Source organism: Physeter macrocephalus, chromosome 14, assembly GCF_002837175.3.
Source record: "Physeter macrocephalus isolate SW-GA chromosome 14, ASM283717v5, whole genome shotgun sequence".
Classification (NCBI taxonomy): Eukaryota; Metazoa; Chordata; class Mammalia; order Artiodactyla; family Physeteridae; genus Physeter; species Physeter macrocephalus.
The window spans coordinates 121,704,917-121,728,780 of record NC_041227.1 but is presented as its reverse complement, the minus strand read 5'-3'; the positions used below and the strand labels follow the sequence as shown (position 1 = coordinate 121,728,780).

The following is a 23,864-nucleotide window of genomic DNA, read 5'->3' as shown; positions in this document are numbered from 1 at the left end:
GAAGAGTTAATCTGAAGAAATATTTTTCCTTTGGGATACTGTTCTATGAAGCCGTGTTAGTAATTCCTAAAGAGTTCGCTTCAACTAAAAAAATCTAGTTTATTTATATTCGGCCACTTGCCACGCTCATCCTTCAGCCTCTCAAGTCCGTAGCTGAATAAGGGGCAGCGGATGCAGTACCTAACAGGTAAGATCTCCCCCGCTCGCCCATTCTTTCCCGTCTAGAGCAGTGCACCGGGACTCGGTGGTGTGGCCTGGGAGGCGGAGTCTAGACGCAAACTCCAGGCCCCGCCTACCCAACGACGTCCGCAGCGCCGCTAGCGATCTCCACCCGCCAGAGGTCGCAGGCTCCGCGAGCAGGTATCTCAGTTAGCGAGTGACTAATCCAGTCGGCGAGAACTAATCTAGTTCTCACGAGAGAAAGCGCGAAGCCTGCCGGGACGGACGCGCGGCCTTCTGTAAATTGGACCAAAATGGCAGCCTTGGAGGAACGGTTCACGTTGACTGCGGTACCGCTGGGTTCCGGGCCTGACGGACCCCTTGGAGTGGAGCAGAGCGACAAAACAGACCAGTTTCTAGTGACGGACAGCGGCAGGACCGTCATCCTCTATAAGGTGAGAGCGGTAGGATCGGAGCGCCCCCGCTGCTGTCTCGCCCCTTTCTGAGTTCGGAGCCGGAACCTCAGGTTTCTCACAAATTTGGAAAGAGATCTTGCAGCGGGCTTAGCGGAGAGCCGTTGTGGCCTTTTTGGGACGCTGAATGAGGTCTAGAATCTGACTCGGTTGTTTTTCCGGAGAGGCATATTTCCGAGTTGCAGGCGGCAGAGCGTCTAAGTGCACGTGGGCTAGATTCGGAAAGGAAAGGAAACCTGTGCTTTCGCTTCATATCTCCCGGAGATATCCTTGCTAAGATCCCCTTCTGGGGTCTCTGTCACCCCAGCTGCCCGCAGAAGGGTTGAACGGAGATTGGTTGGGTGGGAGAAGATGTCACTGCCAGAACAGTGCTTTAGTCTTGTGTCCGTACACTTCTTACCCACTCATTAGGGGGGAAAGTTTTGTCGGTGTTTTGTTTTGGCTTTTTGCTTTCTTGGCAGCTTAGTAGGCATCTTGATTCCGAGTGACCTGTTTCCAGCTATGGTTGACCCTGTGAATCCTAGATTTGCGTCCCTTGAAGTCTACACACCCCGCCCCCATTTAGCCTAAGGACTGCTTTAGCACATTTTCTAAACTTTGCTTTAGGTGGTTCCATAGAAAGTAATTCTTTTTATGTGAGCTGCTGAACAGTTTTCTGTGTCTTTAAGAAGTTGTGTATCTCAACATCGGTAATCATCAGGGAAATGAAAACCAAAACCACAATGAGATATCACCTCACACCTGTCAGAATGGCTGTCATCAAAAAGAACAAAAAACAAATGTTGGTGAGGACATGGAAAAAAGAGAAGCCTTGTACCCTGTTGGTGGGCATGTAGAGTGGTGCACTCACTATGGAAGACAGTATGGAGATTTCTCAAAAAACTAAAAATAGAACAACCATATGACCCAGCAGTTTCACTCCTGGGTATATATCCCCCCCAAAACACCAAAAAACAAAAACACTGATTCGAAAAGGTACATGCACCCAGTGTTCATAGCAGCATTATTTATTATTATTTATTATCTTCCATTCCAAGATATGGAAGCAACCTAAGCGTCCATCAATAGGTGAATAGATAAAGAAGTGGTGTATATATATATACAATGGAATACTACTCAGCCATTAAAAAAATAATGAAATTTTACCGTTTGCAGCAACATGGAGGGCATTATGCTAAGTGAAGTGAGTCAGAGAAAGACAAATACTGTGATAGCACTTATGTATGGAATCTAAAAACTACAACAAACTAGTGATTATAACAAAAAAGAAGCAGACTCACAGATACAGAAAACAAACTAGTGGTTACCAGTGGTGACAGGGAAGGGAGGAGGGGCAAAATAGGGATAGGGGAGTAAGAGGTATAAACAGTTATGTATAAAATAAGCTACAAGGATATATTGTACAACAGGGGGAATATAGCCAATATTTTATAACTATATAAGTGGAGTATAACCTTTAAAACTGAATCACTAGATGGTACACCTGTAACTTATATAATACTGTGCAGCAACTATACTTCAATTAAAAAAAAAAAGCTAGCTGTCTGCTTTGAAGTTTGGGGAACAGGTTGCCAACAGTACACTATACTGTGTGCTTGTTTTGATGCTTCTGAAGACACCATTGGTTTTTACCTGGCTGTCAAGTGGACTTTTTGCAGTTCCTGCATAGGAATAGAGTGGCTGATTAGAATTGGCGTGATTCCAGCTATCCTTACTCTATTTCTTATGCCCCTGTTCAAGGGAACAACTGCATCAATTTAAAAAATATACTAATATTGTTCATTATCAAAGTGCCGATATTAATTTACTTTTTTTCTTTTTAGGAACTTATATTTTCATTTTAACTACTCTTTTAAAGTTTTTTTTGTTTTTTGTTTTGTTTTGGTTTTTTGGGGTTTTGGGGGGTTTTTTTTGGAGTACGCGGGCCTCTCACTGCTGTGGCCTCTCCCGTTGCCGGGCACAGGCTCTGGACGCGCAGGCTCAGCGGCCATGGCTCACGGGCCCAGCCGCTCCGCGGCATGTGGGATCTTCCCGGACCGGGGCACGAACCCGTGTCCCCTGCATCGGCAGGCGGACTCTCAACCACTGCGCCACCAGGGAAGCCCAAGGTTTTTTTTTTAATCGTAGTAAAGTACACATAACAAAATTTACTATCTTAATGACTATAAGTGTACAGTTCAGGGTATTAAGTACATATATTCACATTGTTGTGCAGTCATCACCACCATCCATCTCCAGAACTCTTTTCATTGGCAAAACTGAAACTCTGTACTCATTAAATAATAACTCCCAATTTCCCCAACCCCAGGCAGCCACCATTCTCCTTTCTGTCTTAAGTGGAATCCACACAGTATTTGTCTTTTTGTGACTAGCTATTTTTTTAATTTAGGAGATTTGTTAAATGCTATCGTTTTAATGCTTTCTTTCGAATGTAAATTTAATTGCTTTAATGTCTGAAACTGACTTTTTGAATATTGTATGTTCATTTCATTAGGTTTCTGATCAGAAACCCTTGGGGAGCTGGTCAGTGAAACAAGGTCAAATTATAACATGTCCAGCTGTGTGCAACTTTCAAACTGGAGAGTATATTGTTGTACATGATAATAAGGTGAGTTCTAAAACTTTTATATAATATATACAAAACAAATCAAATTTTGATTTATTAACTATTCATGTTGTATGTAAATGGAAATTGGAATGCTTTTTTAACTTGTATGTTTTTATTTCAGGTCTTGAGAATATGGAATAATGAAGACGTAAACCTGGATAAAGTATTTAAAGCGACAGTAAGTCTTTGGATTTTCCAACATATTTATTTAGTTTATTGGTGAGATGGAATAATTTGTAATGTAACAGTTATGTATCTTAAAGTGTCTGTGAACATGACATAAAGGTTATAACCAGTTTTTCATTCTAGCTGTCCTACAGTATACCTTGGTAAAATGTCTCAATTTATGAGTTAATATGTTAGAAAATGTTACATGATATGTTATTTTCATATGAGGTTGAGGATTTAAATAATTCGTGAATGATACATTTCTAGTTATTTCCATGAGTTTAGATGTTTGTGGTGTGTCCCTTGCAAGGGCAAATGAACTTCATTGTTCCCTTTCTTAAAATAGGTAGAGCAGACCCTGCAAGTTTTATGCATTATACATTTTAAAAGTGGCAGGTACTGCAGTGAAAAAGAACCATGACTAACTAACTGTGCCTTTTCTCCTAATGACCTAAAGTATGTTAATTAACTTTTTCTTATAAAATGAAGGTCTCTAACTAGGTTAATCTTGAAAGTTCTTTATGGTTCTAAATGTCTAACTCTAAATACAATTGGCATATTTTAGAAGTGGTTCACAGCAGAGCTGATTCACATACAACCGCAGTTGTCACCTGGGCCCTTGAAACCTCTAGCCAGCTACCGGTGCTGCCTCCTGGCTCCAGTCATTTTGTTTATCCTGAAGTAACACAATCCTGAATTTTGCACAATGGGCTTTTTTTGTTGTTTTTTTAATCCTACATATGGTGTTAACTTCTTTTCCTGGGCTTGCAGGCTATATATACATACGTACATACATACACACATACACACACACACATATGTGTATGTGTGTGTATGTGTGTGTGTGTGGCCCATGTATTTATATATGACATCTTTCTTTTTCTAATACCAGAACCGCTTATAACTCTGCATTAGTGCCTTTGTTTGTACCTCTCCTCACCTCCAGTTTTGAGAGACCCAGGTTATAGCCTAACCTCCAGTATTTACAGTGGAAAGATAAACCAAAAATGAATAAAAGTGATTACTTATGGGGGTGTGCAGGAGAGAGGATAGAGAATAGGATCAAAAGTTAGACTTCTAAAAAAAAAAAAAGTTAGACTTCTGAATGTATTTTATGTTAGATTTAACTTTGGAACCATACCTAATTATGAAACAAAATTGAATAAAAATGAAAGCAAATCAATCCCTTAAAGATAAGCCTTCTGTAAATGTCCTGATTCTATTAGGTGGCAGTTCCTTTAGAATAAAAATTTAAATGTTTTTATGTTCTTCTAGTTGTCCACTGAGGTGTATAGGATACATTCAATACAGGGGACAGAACCCTTGGTGCTGTTCAAGGAAGGCGCCGTTCGTGGTTTAGAGGCCTTGCTCGCAGAGCCCCAGCAGAAAATTGAAACTGTTATCTCTGATGAAGAAGTGATTAAGTAAGTTCTAATACTTGTAATGTTTACCAAAAAGAAAATGCACTGTGTTTTTTATACTATTCTTTGCCTTGTTCAAAAGTATTTTGATTATAAACATGATAAAAGTAAGCTGATTGAAAACCTTCTGTAAGACAGTAGCCGAAATCACATCCCTCAAAAGCCTCTGGCGTGATAAGTGATTGAGGAAACTGGGGCCAAATGAGTCCTGTCCTAATAACAGAACTGGATAGTCAGTTATTTGAAAATTAAGTGAGTAATCCCACAAGACCAGAATCTTCTGTCATATAGCCCTGACTGCCAAGGTCAGAACCCTTTCGCCTGAAGAAATGTGCAGCTTGTTGTTAGTGGAATCAGGATAGTGCTTTGAGACCTCTGCTTTCCCAGTTTCTGGAATAAAACTTGGGAAATGACTCGCACAAATGATAGAAGGAAATCCCTATTCTTTCATCCCATTTCCTGTTTGGTTAACGTGCTGCCCCTCCAGGCCCACCTGATAAAAACTAAATCTTTAAAGGTCCGAGCAAAGACTTGTACGTAGTCACTCAATGTGGACAGTGACCAGTTATATCTTAGACCCAGTGAATGCCTCTAAAGTGTGAGCAACTGTGTTTGGAGGAAATCTTTACGCAAAAAGATATAGGTGGAGAATCTGGGTTCTAATCCCCACTTTGCCAGAAAATGGCTGTGCAGCCTTGGTTACAGGCCCCTTACCCTCCCTATGCCTCAGTTCCCGCTGTCACTTGAAGAAGGCAGGTGAGATGCTAATGTTTTCCTGAGAACACCAGGCCCCAGAATGACTCTGAAAAAAGGAGGGGGTGGGTCAATTAAGTTTGCAGAGCACCGCATCTTGTCTTACATGCCCTTGGTACTTTATAGTTCGTGTTATTGTCTTTAAAGTTCTGGGAAGCTCAGCAACTTGCATTTAATCCCGAGATGCATCTGACAGAGGAATGCCTTCTAGGTCCCTGTGGTAGATATTTTGAAACACTGAATTAAGTGTTCTCTGCTACCTCTCTGGCTCTAAAAAATATTTAATAAAAGATAATCTCTTAAATTTAGATTGATGGTGTGTTTCAACTGGTGATTTTGCATTTTATAATTTTTCTTTTTCTTTTTTTAGGTGGACAAAGTTTTTTATGGTATTTAGGCATCCTGTGCTGATTTTTATTACTGAAAAAGTAAGTGATATCTTTAATTCCTGGCCCATTTTGTGACATCTCAGAGTCATCTGTATGATTTTTAAAACTAAAATTGGACTTTGGTATTTCTTTCAGAAAATTTTTATATATTTTTAAAATACTGAAAAATCTATTAGTTATAATTATTTCTATGCCTGAATTAAATATTTTTATAAGTTTTTAAATTTAATTGGACAAGAGGTTTTTAAGCACTCATTAAAGTAATTACAGTGGGGCAACAACTGTCTCAAAATGGTGAAAATGGGAATATTTTTAAAATAAAATCACTTTTTTTTTTTCCAGCATGGAAATTACTTTGCTTATGTACAAAAGTTTAACTCACGTATCCTAAGCAAATACACACTTTTACTTGGACAAGAAGAAAAATCGGTTACACAGAGTTTTAGTGCATCTGTGGATCGGAAATTCATCTCTCTGATGTCATTAAGTAAGTATTTTTTTTAAACTTTCAGAGTTTATAAATAAAGAGGTATTACAGGATAGTGTTTTAAGTTCGAGTCTTCAGTTTTTACAGTTTTCTGTTGTAGTATTTCCCTTTCCATGCTTCCTTACAAGCATTTATGCCTTCACTTTTTGCATTTTGCCATGTCTAGTCATGCATTAGGTCAGTAATTCTCTGCATGTAAATTTTATGTCTTAAAATTTTATCATAAGCAATAAATAATATAATACCAATAAAAAAGGAAAAATCACTCTATCTTTATTATGATAAGTCCAGTTTTTTTCATATTGTAATTAGTGAACCATGAAATACCTAAGGTTGGTACTGCATGGCCTCCCCATTCCTCTTTTCCAACCTATAGTGTGCCATTCTTTGAACAGTGACAGAGACAGGTGGGTAAAAGGACACTAACAGAGCAGTCTTGGACTCTTGCGAGCCACCATTTCACAGATTTTTTTTGAATGCCTTGGAGTTTACCTCTACCTAATGCTCTGAGGTTTAATCCCAGTCTTATGCATCTAGGGGGAAAAAATGCCTTTGTGGTCTTCTCTCCCCCCAGCCCTTTATGGCTTCTTTTGAAGTTGTTTTGGGAAGGTTAAGGGAGGAAGAAACAGAGCAGTATTTAGGAAACATTTTCATGTTATCACAGTTTAAAATCTTTGTGAAGTTTTTCAATGTGCAAACGTTTGCAGTGCCTGTTAAGAAAAAGGCTCCCTTCGTTTATCATGTCTAGAGTGTCATTGGAATCCGCTTAATACCTTTGCTTAAGAGGGACTGGTTTTCTTAAAGTTTAACCTATAGGACATATTTATTGTTACACAGAAGTTTGTGAGTTATGTTTTAGCTTTTGCACATTGAAGTAAGGGAATCTGAACCAAAGGGTCATAAAATCTTCATGTAACATAGCTAGAACCACATGAAATTGCCAAAGATACAATTGAGCTACAAACCCCAGCAATTTAATAAGGTTTTAGGGTGCTGGAGTAACAAGAAATGTAATATTTAGACTAAAATGCTAGTTAATTTCTAATAAGAGATATAGCCTTTTACTGACTGAATTGTCTGTATTCCTGCCGCCAGTCCCCTCATATTTTAAGTTATTACAGATATTTATAATTTTTATTTCATGGCTATCATGACATTTCTTACTGAGATTTTTATTAATATTTCTCCTCCCTCAACTTTAGGTTTGTAGTATATTCTTTTTGGGAAAGCATAGAGTGATGTGATTATTACATTTGTCTATTTTTCTGGTTGGATTCTCTATCAAATTGGTAAAATCTTATTAACAACTTAGTACATTTAACTATAACATATAGAACTATCATTTATCCAATAATGAACAATAAATACTTGTTTCCAACAGGCTCTGATGGATGTGTATATGAAACCTTGATACCAATACATCCAAGTGACCCAGAAAAAAATCAGAGGGTGGTTCGATCACTGTTGCTCAAGTCCGTGGTGTCTGGCAGTGCTCGAAGTGGTGTTGCACTCACCATCCTGGATCACGATCACGTAGCAGTCCTGGGACCACCACTATCAGCTTCTAAGGGTAACTAAAATCCAATCAGTTAAGAAGTCCTTTGGATTTTTTCCATCAAAGTGTACTTTTAAGTCTCTTCTTTCTTTTTCATTTATTTATTATCACCCTAATTCATTCTCTTTTTCACTGTAGCTTCCTAATTCTTGAATAGGTCTGATTTCATCTTGCCTTGATCAGTTTCTCTAGAACATTTCCTATATCACTCACTACCTTGCTTGTCACCAGTGTCTTAAATAAAAACTGCAAATATCTGTGCCAGCCTGTAGGCATTGGAAACATTGGTAAGACTTGCTGTAGAGGATTGAAATCATACCTTGGTGACATTTTAGCAGAATATAAATTCATTAGTCTTGGACAGCTTGAAATTTGGGGACTACTAGTGTGCCTTTTGTCTCTGTGATTTCAGAGCAGGATTTTCATCATCACCTCACCTCCTCACCCCCAAACACCCCTCCACACACACAATTGTAGTCTATCATGAAGGACACAGTTGTTCCTGGCCAGTGCAAGATTGGGGTCTCCCAGCCTACACTATAAAACTCCAAACCTATGGTTTAGCATTCAACTCTCGCCACAGTCTAGACCCTGTCCACGTTTTCCAGTCTCTTCTCCCAATTTCAAAGAAAGAACTGTCTGCTTTATTCAGGCCAGGCTCCCTATTGACTACAAACTTGATATGGCCATCCTTGTGTATTTTGTTTTGTTTCTTCTTTTTAAGATAGGAGCTACCACTTATAGCATACTGTCCTGTGCCAGGTGTTTTACTTGTATTATTTCATTATTTGTGTCATTTAATCCGCCAACAACCCTATGAGAGAAAGTCCAGTTATTATCACCCTTATTTTACAAATGAGAAACTGAGATGTTAGGTAACTAAGTAGTGGAACTAGGGTTCAACCCAAGCAGGTTGACTCTTATGCCATATATCTTACCATTCTTAAGTCCTGGCTTTTAACCACTTTACCAGGCTGTGCTTCTCCTCTCTCAACCCCCATCCTCCCTCTCTAGTTCCTGCTCTAGCCCCCAAAAAACTCACTAACCTCAGTAAAGTTTCCCATGTCTCTTTCCAGAGTTTTTTTAAATATATGCAAATACTACTACTTATTTTTCTTCCTCTTTTTACACAAATGGTAGCATACCGTATCCTCTGTTGTACACCTTAATTTATCCACTTACCTGAGATATCATAGAGAGCCTTCCATAGCAGCATCTGTATTGACTTTGTTTTTATTTTCTTTTTTAAATTTTATTTATTTATTTATTTATTTTTGGCTGTGTTGGGTCTTCGTTGCTGCACGCGGGCTCTCTCTAGTTGCAGCGAGCGGGGGCTACTCTTGGTCGCGGTGCGTGGGCTTCTCATTGCAGTGGCTTCTCTCATTGTGGAGCACGGACTCTAGGCATGTGGGCTTCAGTAGTTGCGGCACGCGGGCTCAGTAGTTGTGGCTCACGGGCTCTAGAGCACAGGCTCAGTAGTTGTGGCACACGAGCTTAGTTGCTCCGCGGCATGTGGAATCTTCCCGGACCAGGGATCGAACCCTTGTCCCCTGCATTGGCACGCAGATTCTCAACCACTGTGCCACCGGGAAAGCCCAACTTTATTTTTTTAAGAGGAAAATATAGGCAGAACATTCTGACATAAATCACAGCAATAGCTTTTTGCATCTGTCTGCTGACACAAAGGAAATAAAAACAAAAATAAACAAATGGGGCCTAATTAAATTTTAAAAGCTTTTGCATAGCAAAAGAAACATCGACAAATCGAACAGACAACCTACTGAATGGGAGAAAATATTTGCAAATGATATGACTGATAAGGGATTAATATCCAACATATATAAACAGCTCATACAGCTCAAGGTCAAAAAAACAAACAACCCAATTAAAAAATGGGCAGAAGAACTGGATAGACATTTTTCCAAAGAGGAAATGCAGATGGCCAGTACACACATGAAGAGATGCTCAACATCGCTAATCATCGGGAATGCAAAACAAAACCACAGTGAGATATCACCTCACACCTGTCAGAGTGGCTGTCAACATAAAGAACACAAATAATAGGTGTTGGCGAGGACGTGGAGAAAAGGGAGTCCTCTACTCTGTTGGTAGGAATGTAAATTGATGCAGCCAGTGTGGAAAACAGTGTGGAGGTTTCCTCAAAAAACTAAAAGTAGAATTACCATATGACCCAGCAGTTTCACTCCTGGGTATATATCTGAAAAAACAAAAACTAATTCAGAAAGATACCTGGACCCCAATGTTCATAGCAGCATTATTTACAATTGCCAAGATAGGAAAGCATCCTAAGTGTCCCATCAACAGATGAGTGGGTAAAGAAGTGGTGTGGGTGTGTATATATGTATGTGTGTATATGTATTTGTATGTGTGTGTGTATACATATATATATAATGGACTACTACTCAGCCATTAAAAAGAATGAAATTTTGCCATTGCAGCAACATGGATGAACTTGGAGGACATGCTAAGTGAAATAAGTCAGACAGAGAAAGACAAATACTGTGTGACATCACTTATATGTGGCATCTAAAAAGTACAACAAACTAGTGAATAAAACAAAAGAAGCAGACTCAAAAATACAGAGGACAAACTAGTAGTTACCAGTGGGGAGAGGGAAGGGAGGAGGGGCAAGATAGGGCTAGGGGAGTAAGAGGTACAAACTATTATGTATAAAATAAGCTACAAGCATATGTGTACAACATGGGGAATAAGGCAGTATTTTATAATAACTATAAATTGTGAATCACTAGATTGTACAACTGTAATTTATGTAATATTGTGCAGCAACTATATTTCAATAGAAAATTCATTAATTTTTTAAAAAAATGCTTTATTTTTTTAGAGAAGTTTAAGGTTCACAGCAAAATCGAGGGGAAGGTACACAGATTCCCATATGCCCCCTGCCTGCACATGTATCCACTTCTTGTCATGAGATCTCATATCTGTGAATTTCTGTCTTCATAACTCATTTTTATTCTTAATAAAGCAAGACCTATGTGTTTAACTACGACTTCCCTCTTCCCACCCTCCCTTCTCCGCACCCCCAGCACCATATATTTATATTTGGCTGACTTCTGAACTTGGGACTTTTTTTTTTTTTTTTTTTTTTTTAATTTTTTGGCCTCACCACGAGGCATGCGGGAACTTTAGTTCCCCGACCAGGGATCAGACCCGCACCCCCTGCAGTGGAAGCGCAGAGTCTTAACCACTGGACCTCCAGGGAAGTCCCAACTTCTGAATTTGTATGTCTTATTTTATAGAATGCCTCTCCATATGGAATACAAAATTTCAAACACTACAGACTTCAAAAGAGTTACCACAAGGGACCAGCGGTCAAGTAAGTTTTTGCACTTGGGGTTTTTTTCAAATGTACTTATTTTTGTGTCTGATAAATAGACTGTAAGGGAAGAGACCTCTTCGGATCTAAATATTTTGTCAGTTTTGATTAAAATAAATTAAGAAATATTTTCTACCTGCAAGATTATATTTAATTTGGTTATTGTTTTTATAGTTTCCTTATGTTTGTCACTTTCAAAAGACTAAATTATAAGCTAATTTTAGATCAGGAGAGAACAGTTAGCTAGTTAATAAAACTTTTTAATCTCACTTTGGTTTGATCTTTTTACTTTTGTATTTTGAACTATATCCAAGGGCTGTTACTTTGCCTAATAAATTAGTCTTTTAAGTTATATGTTAAATGTTATCATGGAATTACATAAGAATACTTAAAGAATTGAAATTTAAGGTGACCAGACTATAAACTTTCTGAGGCAAGGGACCTTGTCTTTTTTATTCTCCATCATATCTTCAGTGCTTAACAAAGGTACTCAGTAAGTACTGGTTGTTTAGTGAATATACGATATAAATAAATCAAGATATAGGATGTTGTTGATCATTGTAATTAGACGATAAGGAGACTATGTTTCTTAGCATAGAATTCTAATTTATATTTAAACATGTAATTTTCACAAAATTAGCCGTTCACAATTCCACTGCTCTAACAAACTTCACTTTTTATTTCCATGTTCCTTTGAGCTTTTTGTTCATATACCTGTCTCAGTTTTACAATTTTATAGTTGAGATCATGAGATAGAAACTTAAATTCTGCTTTTTTCATTTCGTACATCAAAACAGTTTGCCTGTGTTACAATAGCCTTTGTGAGTATCACGTTAATAGATGTGTAATACTGACAATATTTATTTTAAACAGTTCATTTATTTTAAATATATGTGTTGATCAAATTTTTATGAGTCAAAAGAAATTATCTTTAAATTACACTTTATTCAGACATGGGCAAAAATAAGAGCTTTGTAAACCTACCTCAATTAATAAATTGAACATATGAGATTATTCTGGAAAGTTGCTTAACTTCACCTTATCCTTTTCTGTTATATTAAGATTACTTACACCACAAGTTATTGTTGTAAGTTATATGGCTTTGTTGAATTAGATCTTAGAAAAAGGATTGCTTACATTTTTGATAACTTTTTTGTAGCTCTGGTATCATGGGGAAAATTTGTTTATGCTACATGGAAAATTTCTAACTGTAATCCCATACAAGTGTGAGGTGTCATCATTAGCAGGTGCTCTTGGAAAACTCAAGCATAGTCAAGATCCAGGTAGGAACTTAAATATTTTATTACTAGTTTGATATGTAGATTTTTTTAAACGTCTAGTTTGATATGTAGATTTTCACAGCTATCGGTTTGCATAACCTGTTCTTAGTGTTGAAATTTGCCAGTGTTCATTCAGATTTTATTGGTCCAGGAAGCTACCTTGGGAACAGTCCACATTGCAGATACTGCTGCAGTTTAACTACGCTGCGTTTTGAACACCAGTGTTCTGACTTTAGGGCCAACGGGAAAGTCCTGCAGACAAAATCAGTAATGCTTTTTTCCTCCTTGGTTTACCAGTGGCCTCATCTGTTGGGCACATAGCCTTTTAGGATATTATGATTTACTGATCTGAGATTATTGGTAGAATGAAATGGACTTTAAAGCCTCTCTTGAATTGTGCATGAGTGGTTGTTGTTTTATTGTTCTTTGTTTGATTGATTGGCTGGGTAAATACCAATAGGTCAAAAAATTCCAGAAATTGTGTTTTTTGTGTTTTCTTAGACATTCATGCCATGACTCATTTTGTAAACTGGGAAACATCACAGGGATATGGACTTGGATCTCAGAACTCAGAGCAGTCAAAGAGAATCGTAAGTTTGGTAGTTGAAATAGAAATGTTACTACAGATGTAAAAAACAGAAAAGGCTGAATTATTTTAATAATTCATATTTGTACAACTCTTACAACTTGCTCTTAATGATGGGGTGATTTGAAGCTTGAACCCAGTAACCTGACAGCCCTTATCTGAAAGTGACGCATGTCGTCTAGTAGTTTTTATGGGCATGTGTGTAAGACCCAGGTGTAAAAATGGACTAGTTTGCAATTAGTAATAATACCTTCCTGTCTATAGAGATTTTATTTATTAAAAAATGAAAACCTTAAAGATATTTAAGTTAAAAGTTGAAATAGACCCACTTTTCACTATAAGCAAACCAAACCCTAAAAAAGCTTGTGAATGGACTTCCCTGGTGGCGCAGTGGTTAAGAATCCCCACCTGCCAATGCAGGGGACACGGGTTCGAGTCCTGGTCTGGTTCCCACATGCCCCGGAGCAACTAAGCCCCTGCGCCACAACTACTGAGCCTGTGCTCTAGAGCCCGGAAGCCACAGCTACTGAGCCCGCATGCTGCAACTACTAAAGCCACGTGCCTAGAGCCGGTGCTCCGCAACAAGAGAAGCCACCGTAATGAGAAGCCCACGCACCGCAATGAAGAGTAGCCCCCACTCGCCACAACTAGAGAAAGCCTGCGCACAGCAACGAAGACCCAATGCAGCCAAAAAGAAATAAATTTAAAAAAAAAAAAAGTTTGTGATTAGAGCAAAAGTGTGCCAGTCTCTTTGGGACATTTTATATTCTTCTAAATGTCTGTTGCATCTTTTGTGTTGTTCTGAGAGCCTAATCAATTTACTGAATTCCAGTTAAGGAGAAGGAAAATTGAAGTGAGTGTACAGCCAGAGGTTCCACCATCCACACAACTCTTAGCAGCTGTACAGGTAAATTTTAAAATATTAGAAATATGAAAAATCAACTAATGGTTAAAAGAAATCCTATGTACTTTTTATTCTGTCTTCCTCTTGTGATCATTTTTAGAGCTGTGGCTAACATTTGTATAGTATATTGAGGTTGTCTGATGCTTTGGCTTATTTGACTCTCACTAAGCGTTTTGTGAGATCAGTGTGATGATGGTGGCCTCATATCTCATTCACCTTTGCATTGAATGTTTGTAATTTAGCTTCTTAGAAATTTTGATTTCTAAATCCTTGAGTTTTTTTTTCTTCTTTGTATTTTGTCTTTGTCCCGTAAATTATAGTATCATCTCCAGTTTCACAGGAATGCATGAATGCTATTAGTGATTTAAGACAATGTTAAGCTAGAAACTTTTAAATGCAGAGTGACATTTATTAATGTACCACACTGAACTCTTTACTTCTGCCCTTTCAGAAAGATTCAGAAAAACATATTGAAGTAGAACTACGTAAATTTTTGGCTGTTAAGCGGACCCCTGACTTTCATACTATTATCGGGGACGTAGTAATAGGACTTCTGGGAAGATATAAAGCAGAACCATCATTTTATCCTCGGAACTGTCTGATACAGCTTATCCAAACGTGTGTGCTTTCTTACAGGTAAATGTTTCTGTACACCAAACTTTATACACATAACTCTTTTGACCTTGTTTTTTGCAGTTCTGATTTTCATACTCTGAAAAAGCCTTATGAATTATTTGCAATTGAGAGTTTCTTAATATATAAAAATGATTTTTGTTTTTGGTCTTAGCTTGTGCCCTGGCTTAATGGAGTTTGCCTTAGAAAAGACAGATGTGCAGATCCTACAGCTCTGCCTACAGCAGTTCCCTGACATCCCTGAGTCAGTCACCTGCGCTTGCTTAAAAATTTTCTTGAGGTAAGTTAGAAGCTGATGGTCCTTTACTTTCACTGCATTTTTAATCTGTTGTTTTATTTTATTTCTAAAACTTTGAAGGCTTAGAAAATGAAAAATTTTCCAGTAAGTTCAGCTACTGATAAGAATTATTTCCTGCTTTCAATGAACATGATAGCATTGGTGATGACAGTCTTCAAGAAACAGATATCAATATGGAGTCAGTTTCTGACTATACTGCTACTATACAAGATGCAGAAATAGAAGAACAAACTGAAATTCTTCAAAACGGTTTCAGTCCTGAAGAAGAGAACTGTGAGAACTGTGCTCAGGAGTTGATTGAGAAGCCTCCGGCTGCAACAGAGGAGAGCACTTCATGCCCTGTTACAGGGAAAAGAGCAGCGCTACTGTATCCTTTGAAACAGTTTCCCTTGTATTGTCTCTTTCCCAAGGATGTAGTCAAATGCCAAGCAAAAACTAAGGAGTAATTAGATAATTTAAGGTGGTTTTTTCCTTTTCTTTTTTTCAGTTTTTTTCAGTTCCTGCTTGAAAATGGATTACATTCAATGCTGTGTTCAGACAACTTACTTAAACCTTCTTATTTAAGAAGCTATCCTAAGATAGAAGCTCTATCACTTCTAAAAATTAGTATACTGAATAAACACCAATTATCTATAATGGCAAAGTATTCCAGATGATCTCTAGTGACGAAGAGAATGTTCAGTGATAGCACTCTTCTAGAAAAGTAGAACTTTTGTATAAATTTAGAAAAATGTTACTGGGGAAGGGAATTACTCATTATTTCAGTAGAAAAGCCTTTATTGGTTGAAATGAGATTTTCCTTTATTCCCGAGTAGAAATGCAATTCTTCATTCAGCATATAGCGAGACGTTTCTTCTGCCTCATTTGAAGGACATCCCAGCACAACACATCACGGTGAGTGTTCTTACGAATCCTACAGGATTTTATTTCTGGGTTAAGTGTTGCTCCTTAACTATACCCAGCTTCTAGGGCATTCGAAAGGTTATAAAATTCTTTCATCTGAGTAAGAGTTTTTCCAGCCCTCAAGGTGAAAAATCGTGCCTGGGAGACTAGAGTGACGTGGGGGAGGCAGAGCTTGACGAGCTCCTGGTGCCAGACCCGAAGGCCGGGTTCATCCGTCTAGGTTAGAAACGAGTAGGAATTAAAAAGAATTGCCCGGAGAAGGATTCTCTCTTCTCTACTTATTATTTACAAACAAAATAAGCTCCTAACCCACCCCTCCCAAACCAAATGAACTCTTCTTTGATGGCAGGGAGTACATTTGATTCATTTTTGTGTCCCCTGATGTCTAGCATATTTGTTTGATGTACAGTTAAATTCAGTAGCCTCTTAAAATTCTTTCCAGTCTCTTTGTTAGCTTTACATAGAGAACATTTTTCTATCAAAGTGGTTGTTCTTTTTCCCCCCCCACCTAGATATTTCTCCAGTATTTGTATTTCCTTTATCTGAAGTGTAGTGAAAATGCTACTATGACTCTTCCTGGAATACACCCTCCAACCCTGAACCAGGTGAGGTAATCTTTTTATTTTGATCTGATGCTGGGAAAAATATGTTTTAAAAAAAAAAAGGTTTTATATATATAGTGTTAGAATCTGGAATCCAGGAACTGATTTTGCCCTGTCTCGTGGTTCCTACAACCCTCCTCCCTCACCAGGTACACAGACCACTGGAGTGGATCACTCAGTTTGGTAGATGGATTTTTTAGAGCCATAATTCTATACTAAGGAACTTAAATTCATCTTAAATTCCTGATTCTTTATTGTGACCCTTTTCACGAATTTCCTCAGCTTCGTTGGGAGAGAGTGATAATAAGTGTCCTCCTAATAACCTAATAATCCCAAGTCCCTCTTAGAGATAACCAATACTAAGAGTTGGATTTATGTCTAGAAATTTGCTTTCTGTACCTTATCTTTCTCTTGTTTTTCTAATGCAAATTAGATCACGTGCATGCTATTCTGCAGCTTGTTTTTTTTCACTCATTGCTACATTTTACACATTTTCTGAATCAGGCTATATACATCTGCCACATTCTTTTTAACCACTGCATACTATTTGATTTTTTTTTTTTTTTTTTTTTTTTTTTTTTGCGGTACGTGGGCCTCTCGCTGTTGTGGCCTCTCCTGTTGTGGGCCCAGGCTCCGGACGCGCAGGCTCAGCGGCCATGGCTCACGGGCCCAGCCGCTCCGCGGCATGTGGGATCTTCCCGGACCGGGGCACGAACCCGCGTCCCTTGCATCAGCAGGCGGACTCTCAACCACTGCACCACCAGGGAAGCCCATGCTATTTGATTTTATATAAAATCTTAATTTGTTAGTCCCTTATTGATTGGCATTTAAATTGCTTACAGTTTTTTGCTATTGTAAACAAACTTTCAGTGAGCATCTTTATACAAATATTGTTGCATATTATGAGAGAACACCTGTTGGGTAAATTCCCATTAGTGAAATTACTGGATAAAGGATGCATGCATTTTGAGTTTCAAAAATGCCAGGCTACTTTTCCAAAGGGTTGTGACAAGAGGTACTGTGGCCACCAAGATCTAAGACCTTACTCTCTGCTAGTCAAGTAGGTAACAAATAAGTGTTTTATTTTAATTTGCATTTCTTTGATAATAAGAAAGGTGGACCATCATTTCTTGCCAATTTATATTCCTTTTTGTGTACTGCCTAATCAGGTTCTTTGTCCAATTTTTCTATTGCATTTCCTGTCTTTTTCAATTTGCCTTATAAATTATTCTTTGTATATTAAGAGAAATTAGTCTGTTTCTATGAAGTGTATTACAAAAACTTTTTTCCTATCACTCTTTTTTACTTGCTTTAGTGTAATTTTTGCCATAGATGGGTTTTTATTTTTCATGCTGTCAAAATTGTTAAGCTTTTCCTTTATGGCTTCTTTTTGGGTATGCCATGCTTAAGGCCCTTCCCACTCTAAGCGTGTAAAAATAGCCACCCTGTCTTTCCCTAGCACATTTCTTTTCCTTTTCTTTGTTTAACTCTTTGATACATATAAAGTTTATTTTGGCGTAGAGAGTTACATAGGTATCAGCTTTCCCCCCTCCCTGCAAATGGATAATTGGTTTCCTTAATGCTTTTTCATGACAGTGATATTTGCATGTTAACAACACCATTTGAAGGTGTAGACTACATAGGATACTTCAATAAATGTATAGTAATAATTTTATCTTAGTTCTTGGTAGCTTATCTATAATACATGACACCTTATTCTTGGGTCATAGTGTGTATTTCAGAATAGGAGATGAATGGGTTCTTTTTTTTGTAGCTGCGAGTAGTTATCAAGAATTTTTTAAAATAAAAAGTGCTAGCTCTCCCTTGGATTAAATATCACTGTGGCTTTCTTTTTACTGATTAATGTGATGGAAAAATCCAATTATGCTTGTAAAATGACAAGTATAAAAACAGAAAAGAGGCTTTTTAGATTGCTTAGAAGTTCTTTCATCTCTAAAATGTTCAGACTTCTGTAAAGAAGACTTGTTTTTTCCTTTAACTGTTTGATATTATTATGGACTTTGTAAAATGAATTAACCTAAAATTAAATTTAAAATCTTAACTCCTTTTCCTGTTTATCTTCAGATTATGGATTGGATATGTCTCCTTCTAGATGCTAATTTTACTGTTGTGGTAATGATACCAGAAGCAAAAAGGCTACTGTTAAGTCTTTACAAGTTTGTGAAATCCCAGGTGTGTAATTATTTGATATATACTGAATTCTGTTTGTAACCAAGAAGCACCAAAATTATAATTTATTAAAATTTTTCTTGGAATAGCCCTAAGTAATTGTGGAGGATTTATTCATATGTACAAGTTATGGTAAAAGTTATTTTGGAACTTTTTTCTTTAGATAAGCATTTGTTCTGAGCTCAACAAGATTGAAGTAAGTTTTCGTGAGCTACAGAAATTAAATCAAGAAAAGACTAATAGAGAATTGTATTCAATTGAAGTGCTGGAACTCTTCTGATATTACCAGTTCTCCTTCATAGACGTTTTATGAAGCTCTTTTATGTGGATTCTTCCTACTCAACCAGGCAAGAGATGTGTTTTGTTTGTGACTGTCTCTTCGGTGACAAGAGAAATGTCTGAGCAAGTACCTAGACCATCACTTATTGATTCTCCTAGGTCGGACTGCAGGTTTCACATGAACCTATTCTAGCTTATGGACACTGGTGGGGAGAGATTCTGAAACTTTTAAAAATATGTAACGGAGGTGTTTTTAAGTAAACTTATTTGTGTATTGATACAAGTTGAACTTCTTACCATCCATTTGAATAGTTCTTCTTTTAATAAAAAACCACCATTGAAGAAACAGTGATTCTAGGAAAAACATGGTTTTATCACAGTTGGAAGCTGTCCCAGCTCATCTCTGTTCATGGGGGACAGAAGAGGGCATTTCCACAGGCAGGGTGGGAAGGGGCCTTGTACACGCCTCTGCTTATCTCCTGCCATCGTCTCCCGTTCTTTACCTCCTTGCGCTACCTTCTTACATACACAGGGCTTGAACATTATCCCTCAGATTACCTCTGTGATTAGGATGCTAATTTCAGTTATAGAAATATATTTCTAGGTAGTAAAAAAAAAAAAAAGTCTCCTCAGAAAATAGTTTTATAGGTTGATTGACCATAGAATTTCCTGTTTTAACTCGGGTTTAGGACAAACGAAAGGCTTTATCTAGAAGAAATGGATGCTTTTGTTTCTTAAAAATAAACTCAAATTTTTTTGTTAAAAGTGAAATCACTTTTTCAGGTGATGAACTAAGTTTCCCAAGAGTAACTTGAAACATTTATGAGCTATGAAAGTCTCTGTTGAGTAAATCATTTTGAAACCTCTTTTAACCTGAAAGGTTGCAATATATATATATTTTAAATTCCCGTAAATCCTAGCGCATAATATAAGTTCAAGTGTGGTTCTAGAGCCCATGTTATACAGAATCCTGATGGCTCAACTTAATTTGCGTTAGAGAAAGGCTTCATTTAGGTCAGGCACTCTGTAAACTTTAGTTACAACTGTTGCAGTTAACAAACAGGTTCTCCCTTGTCATTTTTTTTTTTAATTTATTTTATTGAAGTATAGTTGATTTACAATGTTGTGTTAATTTCTTAGTCATTCTTAATCTCTCTTTAATCTGAGAGAAAAGAAATACCAAAGATAGCAGCATATATTAACAGTTATGCTCACTTTAAGTGGGACCTTTTGCTCAGACAATTTAACCTAAGTGATACAGTACTTCTCAGCAGAAATGAAAAATACGAGTCTCCACGATGTTTATCCTCTTTTTATCATTTTGTGAACCATTTAAGAATTACTTACAGGCACCCAGACATAAAATTGTGGGTTCCTAAGCTTTTCTTAAAACTTTGAACTTTATGGGGCTTCCCTGGTGGTGCAGTGGTTGAGAATCCGCCTGCCAAAGCAAGGGACACAGGTTCGAGCCCTGGTGCAGGAAGATCCCACATGCCACAGAGCAACTTAGCTCGTGTGCCACAACTACTGAGCCTGTGCTCTAGAGCCCTTTAGCCACGACTACTGAGCCCGCGTGCCACAGCTACTGAAGCCCGTGCACCTAGAGCCCGTGCTCCACAACAAGAGAAGCCACCGCAATGAGAAGCCCGCGCACCGCAACGAAGAGTAGCTCCGGCTCGCCACGACTAGAGAAAGCCCGTGCGCAGCAGCGAAGACCCAATGCAGCCAAAAATTAATTAATTAATTAATTAATTAACAACAAACCAAACAAAAAAATAACTTTGAACTTTAGCACATCCTTTATGATTTACAGATCCTTTTACGGGGGTTAAGATTATTCAGGATTGTCACAGTTTTTAGATTCTGAGTTATTTATGGTTTAATTTATCAGAATCCATAATAAGAGACAAATCTCAGATTGATGAATTCTTTCAGCCAGAGAAAACAAGCAAACGAAATTCATAGATTGACAATATGCTCTTCATGACTGCTGATTTAATTGTACTTGAAGACAGCTTCTGCAGTGAAGCTTGCCTGGTCAGGGTTCAAACTAGTAGAGGCCTTTGACTGAGGAGAGGCCAGAGGAAGATTCCCTGTTCCCTCAAGCTTTTGTTTATTTGGAAAGAACTTCTGTATAGGGTCCTAATAAAGTCTTTATTATAAAGTTTAATAATTTGGCCTGTAAATATTATGGAAGCAAATTATTGATTTTTAAAATAAGTAGAAAAGTGTAATTGCTTTTAAATACTAGTTGCAAATGATCTCTAGGTTGCCTACAGACTAAGTTAGACTAAATTTAGAAATTAAATAAGGATTTTATAAGGACATATAGAGGATTTTTTTTTAAATTAAGTTATAATTGATGAGAGACTTATCGGCTGAGTTCTTCAAGGCAAGGACTTTGTCTTACCCTTTATGCACACTAAGTACAGGACCACTGGCACATAATCAGTGTTCAGTAATGGTTATTGAATAAAATTACTGAATAGTAGATCTTATCTGTCCAATTATAGAGCAATACTTCTGAGGGTTTGCAACAGTTACTTTTTCTGGCAAGAATCCTCTATGTTCACCACATATAGGCAGTGTATCTTCTGCCTCTGGACTTTTTTATTTTTTGTAACAATTATAACTCAGATTTGTTTCTGATTATATATACTACATCTATATAATAATAAAAGAATTCTTTTTTTTTTTCTTTGGCACACCTCATGGCTTGTAGGATCTTAGTTCTCTGACAAAGGATCGAGCCCCAGCCCTGGCGGTGAAAGCACTGAGTCCTAACCACTGGACTACCAGGGAATTCCCAAGAATTGTTCTTTAAACTTCTTAAGTTCTCCATCTAGGAAATGGTTTCTTGCTGTGAACTTAATGGTTTTTGAGGGAAATGTAGACTAACAGGTTATCATTGCTACTTAAAAGTAGATGTTTGCTTTTTGCCTCTTTAGCCTTATTTGTAAATATTTGGTGACTCTAACTATAGTGGAGTCCATTCTGGATCATGTAGAATTTTAAAACAAAGATGGATTTTTTGCCCCAGCTCTTTTAAAAAAATTTTAATCCTAAAATAATTGCAAGAAAAAACAATGAATACCCCTGTATCCTTAGCCTAAATTTATCTGTTCCTAACATCTTGCCATGTTAGTTTTACACTATATATTTTTTCTTTTTTCCTGAATCATTTGAGTTATTTACAAACATTCCGATTAATCTCATAATTCAGTTTAATCCAATAAATACTTAAATTTAATCCTGTAAAACAAGGGCATTAATTTTACATAACCACAATGCAATTATCAAATTCAGGAAATTAATGTTAATACAGTGCTATTTAGAATGATTACAGTCCTTATTCAGATTTCCACAATTGCCCCAGTAATGTCTGTTATAATTGGACTCCCTCCTTCCTAAAATCCATTCAAGCGTCATGCATTGCATTTAGGTTTCATGTTTCTTTAATTTCCTTTAATGTAGAACAGTTCCCTAGAATATTGCATTTCTGAAGAATCTAGGCCAGTTATTTTGCAGAATGTCCCTCAGTTTGCATTTGTCTCGTTTCCACATGATTAGATTCAGATTAAACGTTTCTGACGAGAATACTACAGAGAAGGCACAGCATCAGGAGGCATTGCTGTGAGTTGTCCTATCATTGGTGATGCTAAATTGGATCACTTAGTTAAGGTAGGATTTACCAGATTGCCTCACTCTAAAGGTACCTTTTTCCCTTTGTACTTCATAAGTAACCTATGTATTTATTATTTATCTTTGAGACTGTGAATATCCTATTCTGGAATATTATTCTTCCCTAACAGTGAATCCATTGGTAATTTTTGCATGAATCGGTTATTACTCTGGTGACAGTTATGGTTGCAAATGTAAAAATTGTTTTGGTATAAATCTCACTTTATTTTTTATTTTTTTATAAATTTATTTATTTTATTTATTTATTTTTGGCTGTGTTGGGTCTTCGTTGCTGTGCGCCGGCTTTCTCTAGTTGCGGCGAGCGGGGGCTACTCTTTGTTGCGGTGCACGAGCTTCTCATTGCGGTGGCTTCTCTTGTTGCGGAGCACGGGGTCTAGGTGCACGGGCTTCAGCATTTGTGGCTCACAGGCTCTAGAGCACAGGCTAAGTAGTTGTGGCTCACGGGCTTAGTTGCTCCGCGGCATGTGGGATCTTCCCGGACCAGGGCTCGAACCCATGTCCACTGCATTGGCAGGCAGATTCTTAACCACTGCACCACCAGGGAAGCCCCCAAATCTCACTTTAAAATGGAATGCTGTGTGCCATGTAGCCGCCATTCTCATCTCTGAAGTCTGCTTTCTAATTTATAGATGGATGAGCAGATAAATGGATAGAGGTATTTCACAGATTTGAATAGTTATAATCACACTGAGCATACAATGTGTGGTCTACTTTTTTCACTTAATATTTTCATAAAACCATGTTTTTACATAGTTAACATGTTTTGATTCTTAAAAGTTTCAGACTCAGAAAACGAGAGCTGAGAAGGCTTACCAATAATTTATTCATAAATGTTAAGTGTCTTACCCTGTTCCTACAGCTTTATTTTAGCAAAGCTGAAATGTGATTTTAGATTATACTCTTCCACTTCCTTTAATCATCATCATTATAATTTGGGGATGCTTTTGAAAACATACCCACATCAGTGGAATTTTTGGAGTGCTTTTGTTTGCTACAGACAAATTTCTTAAGGAAAAAAACTACTCAAAATTCTGGACAACTTTTTTGAAGAGACTGGCATTATTTAAAATAACCTCCCCAGAGCCTTTTCATCTCTAAGAAAGCAGTGTACTGTTA

At 37.4% G+C, this 23,864-nt stretch overlaps 1 protein-coding gene across 1 annotated transcript; it reads left to right on the top strand.

Annotated features, from left to right (window-relative positions):
- Positions 1-427: 427 nt before the first annotated feature.
- NOL11 (nucleolar protein 11) lies at positions 428-19,345 on the top strand. Its single transcript, XM_007125972.3, has 18 exons — positions 428-614; positions 3,127-3,240; positions 3,362-3,418; positions 4,684-4,832; positions 5,953-6,010; positions 6,314-6,458; positions 7,840-8,028; positions 11,295-11,371; positions 12,531-12,654; positions 13,153-13,241; positions 14,070-14,144; positions 14,593-14,777; positions 14,929-15,054; positions 15,209-15,439; positions 15,888-15,966; positions 16,488-16,580; positions 18,663-18,770; positions 18,931-19,345. The coding sequence occupies exons 1-18, from the start codon at positions 474-476 to the stop codon at positions 19,045-19,047; spliced, it is 2,157 nt and encodes a 718-aa protein (XP_007126034.1). The 5' UTR covers positions 428-473; the 3' UTR covers positions 19,048-19,345.
- Positions 19,346-23,864: the final 4,519 nt, after the last annotated feature.

Bases quoted from the DNA above. Each gene is read 5' to 3' on its own strand.
- NOL11 (XM_007125972.3), top strand. From the start codon at position 474: ATGGCAGCCTTGGAGGAACGGTTCACGTTGACTGCGGTACCGCTGGGT. The intron at 6,459-7,839 runs GTAAGTATTTTT...TGTTTCCAACAG, and splicing joins CATCTCTCTGATGTCATTAA to GCTCTGATGGATGTGTATAT. The intron at 14,778-14,928 runs GTAAATGTTTCT...TTTTGGTCTTAG, and splicing joins ACGTGTGTGCTTTCTTACAG to CTTGTGCCCTGGCTTAATGG.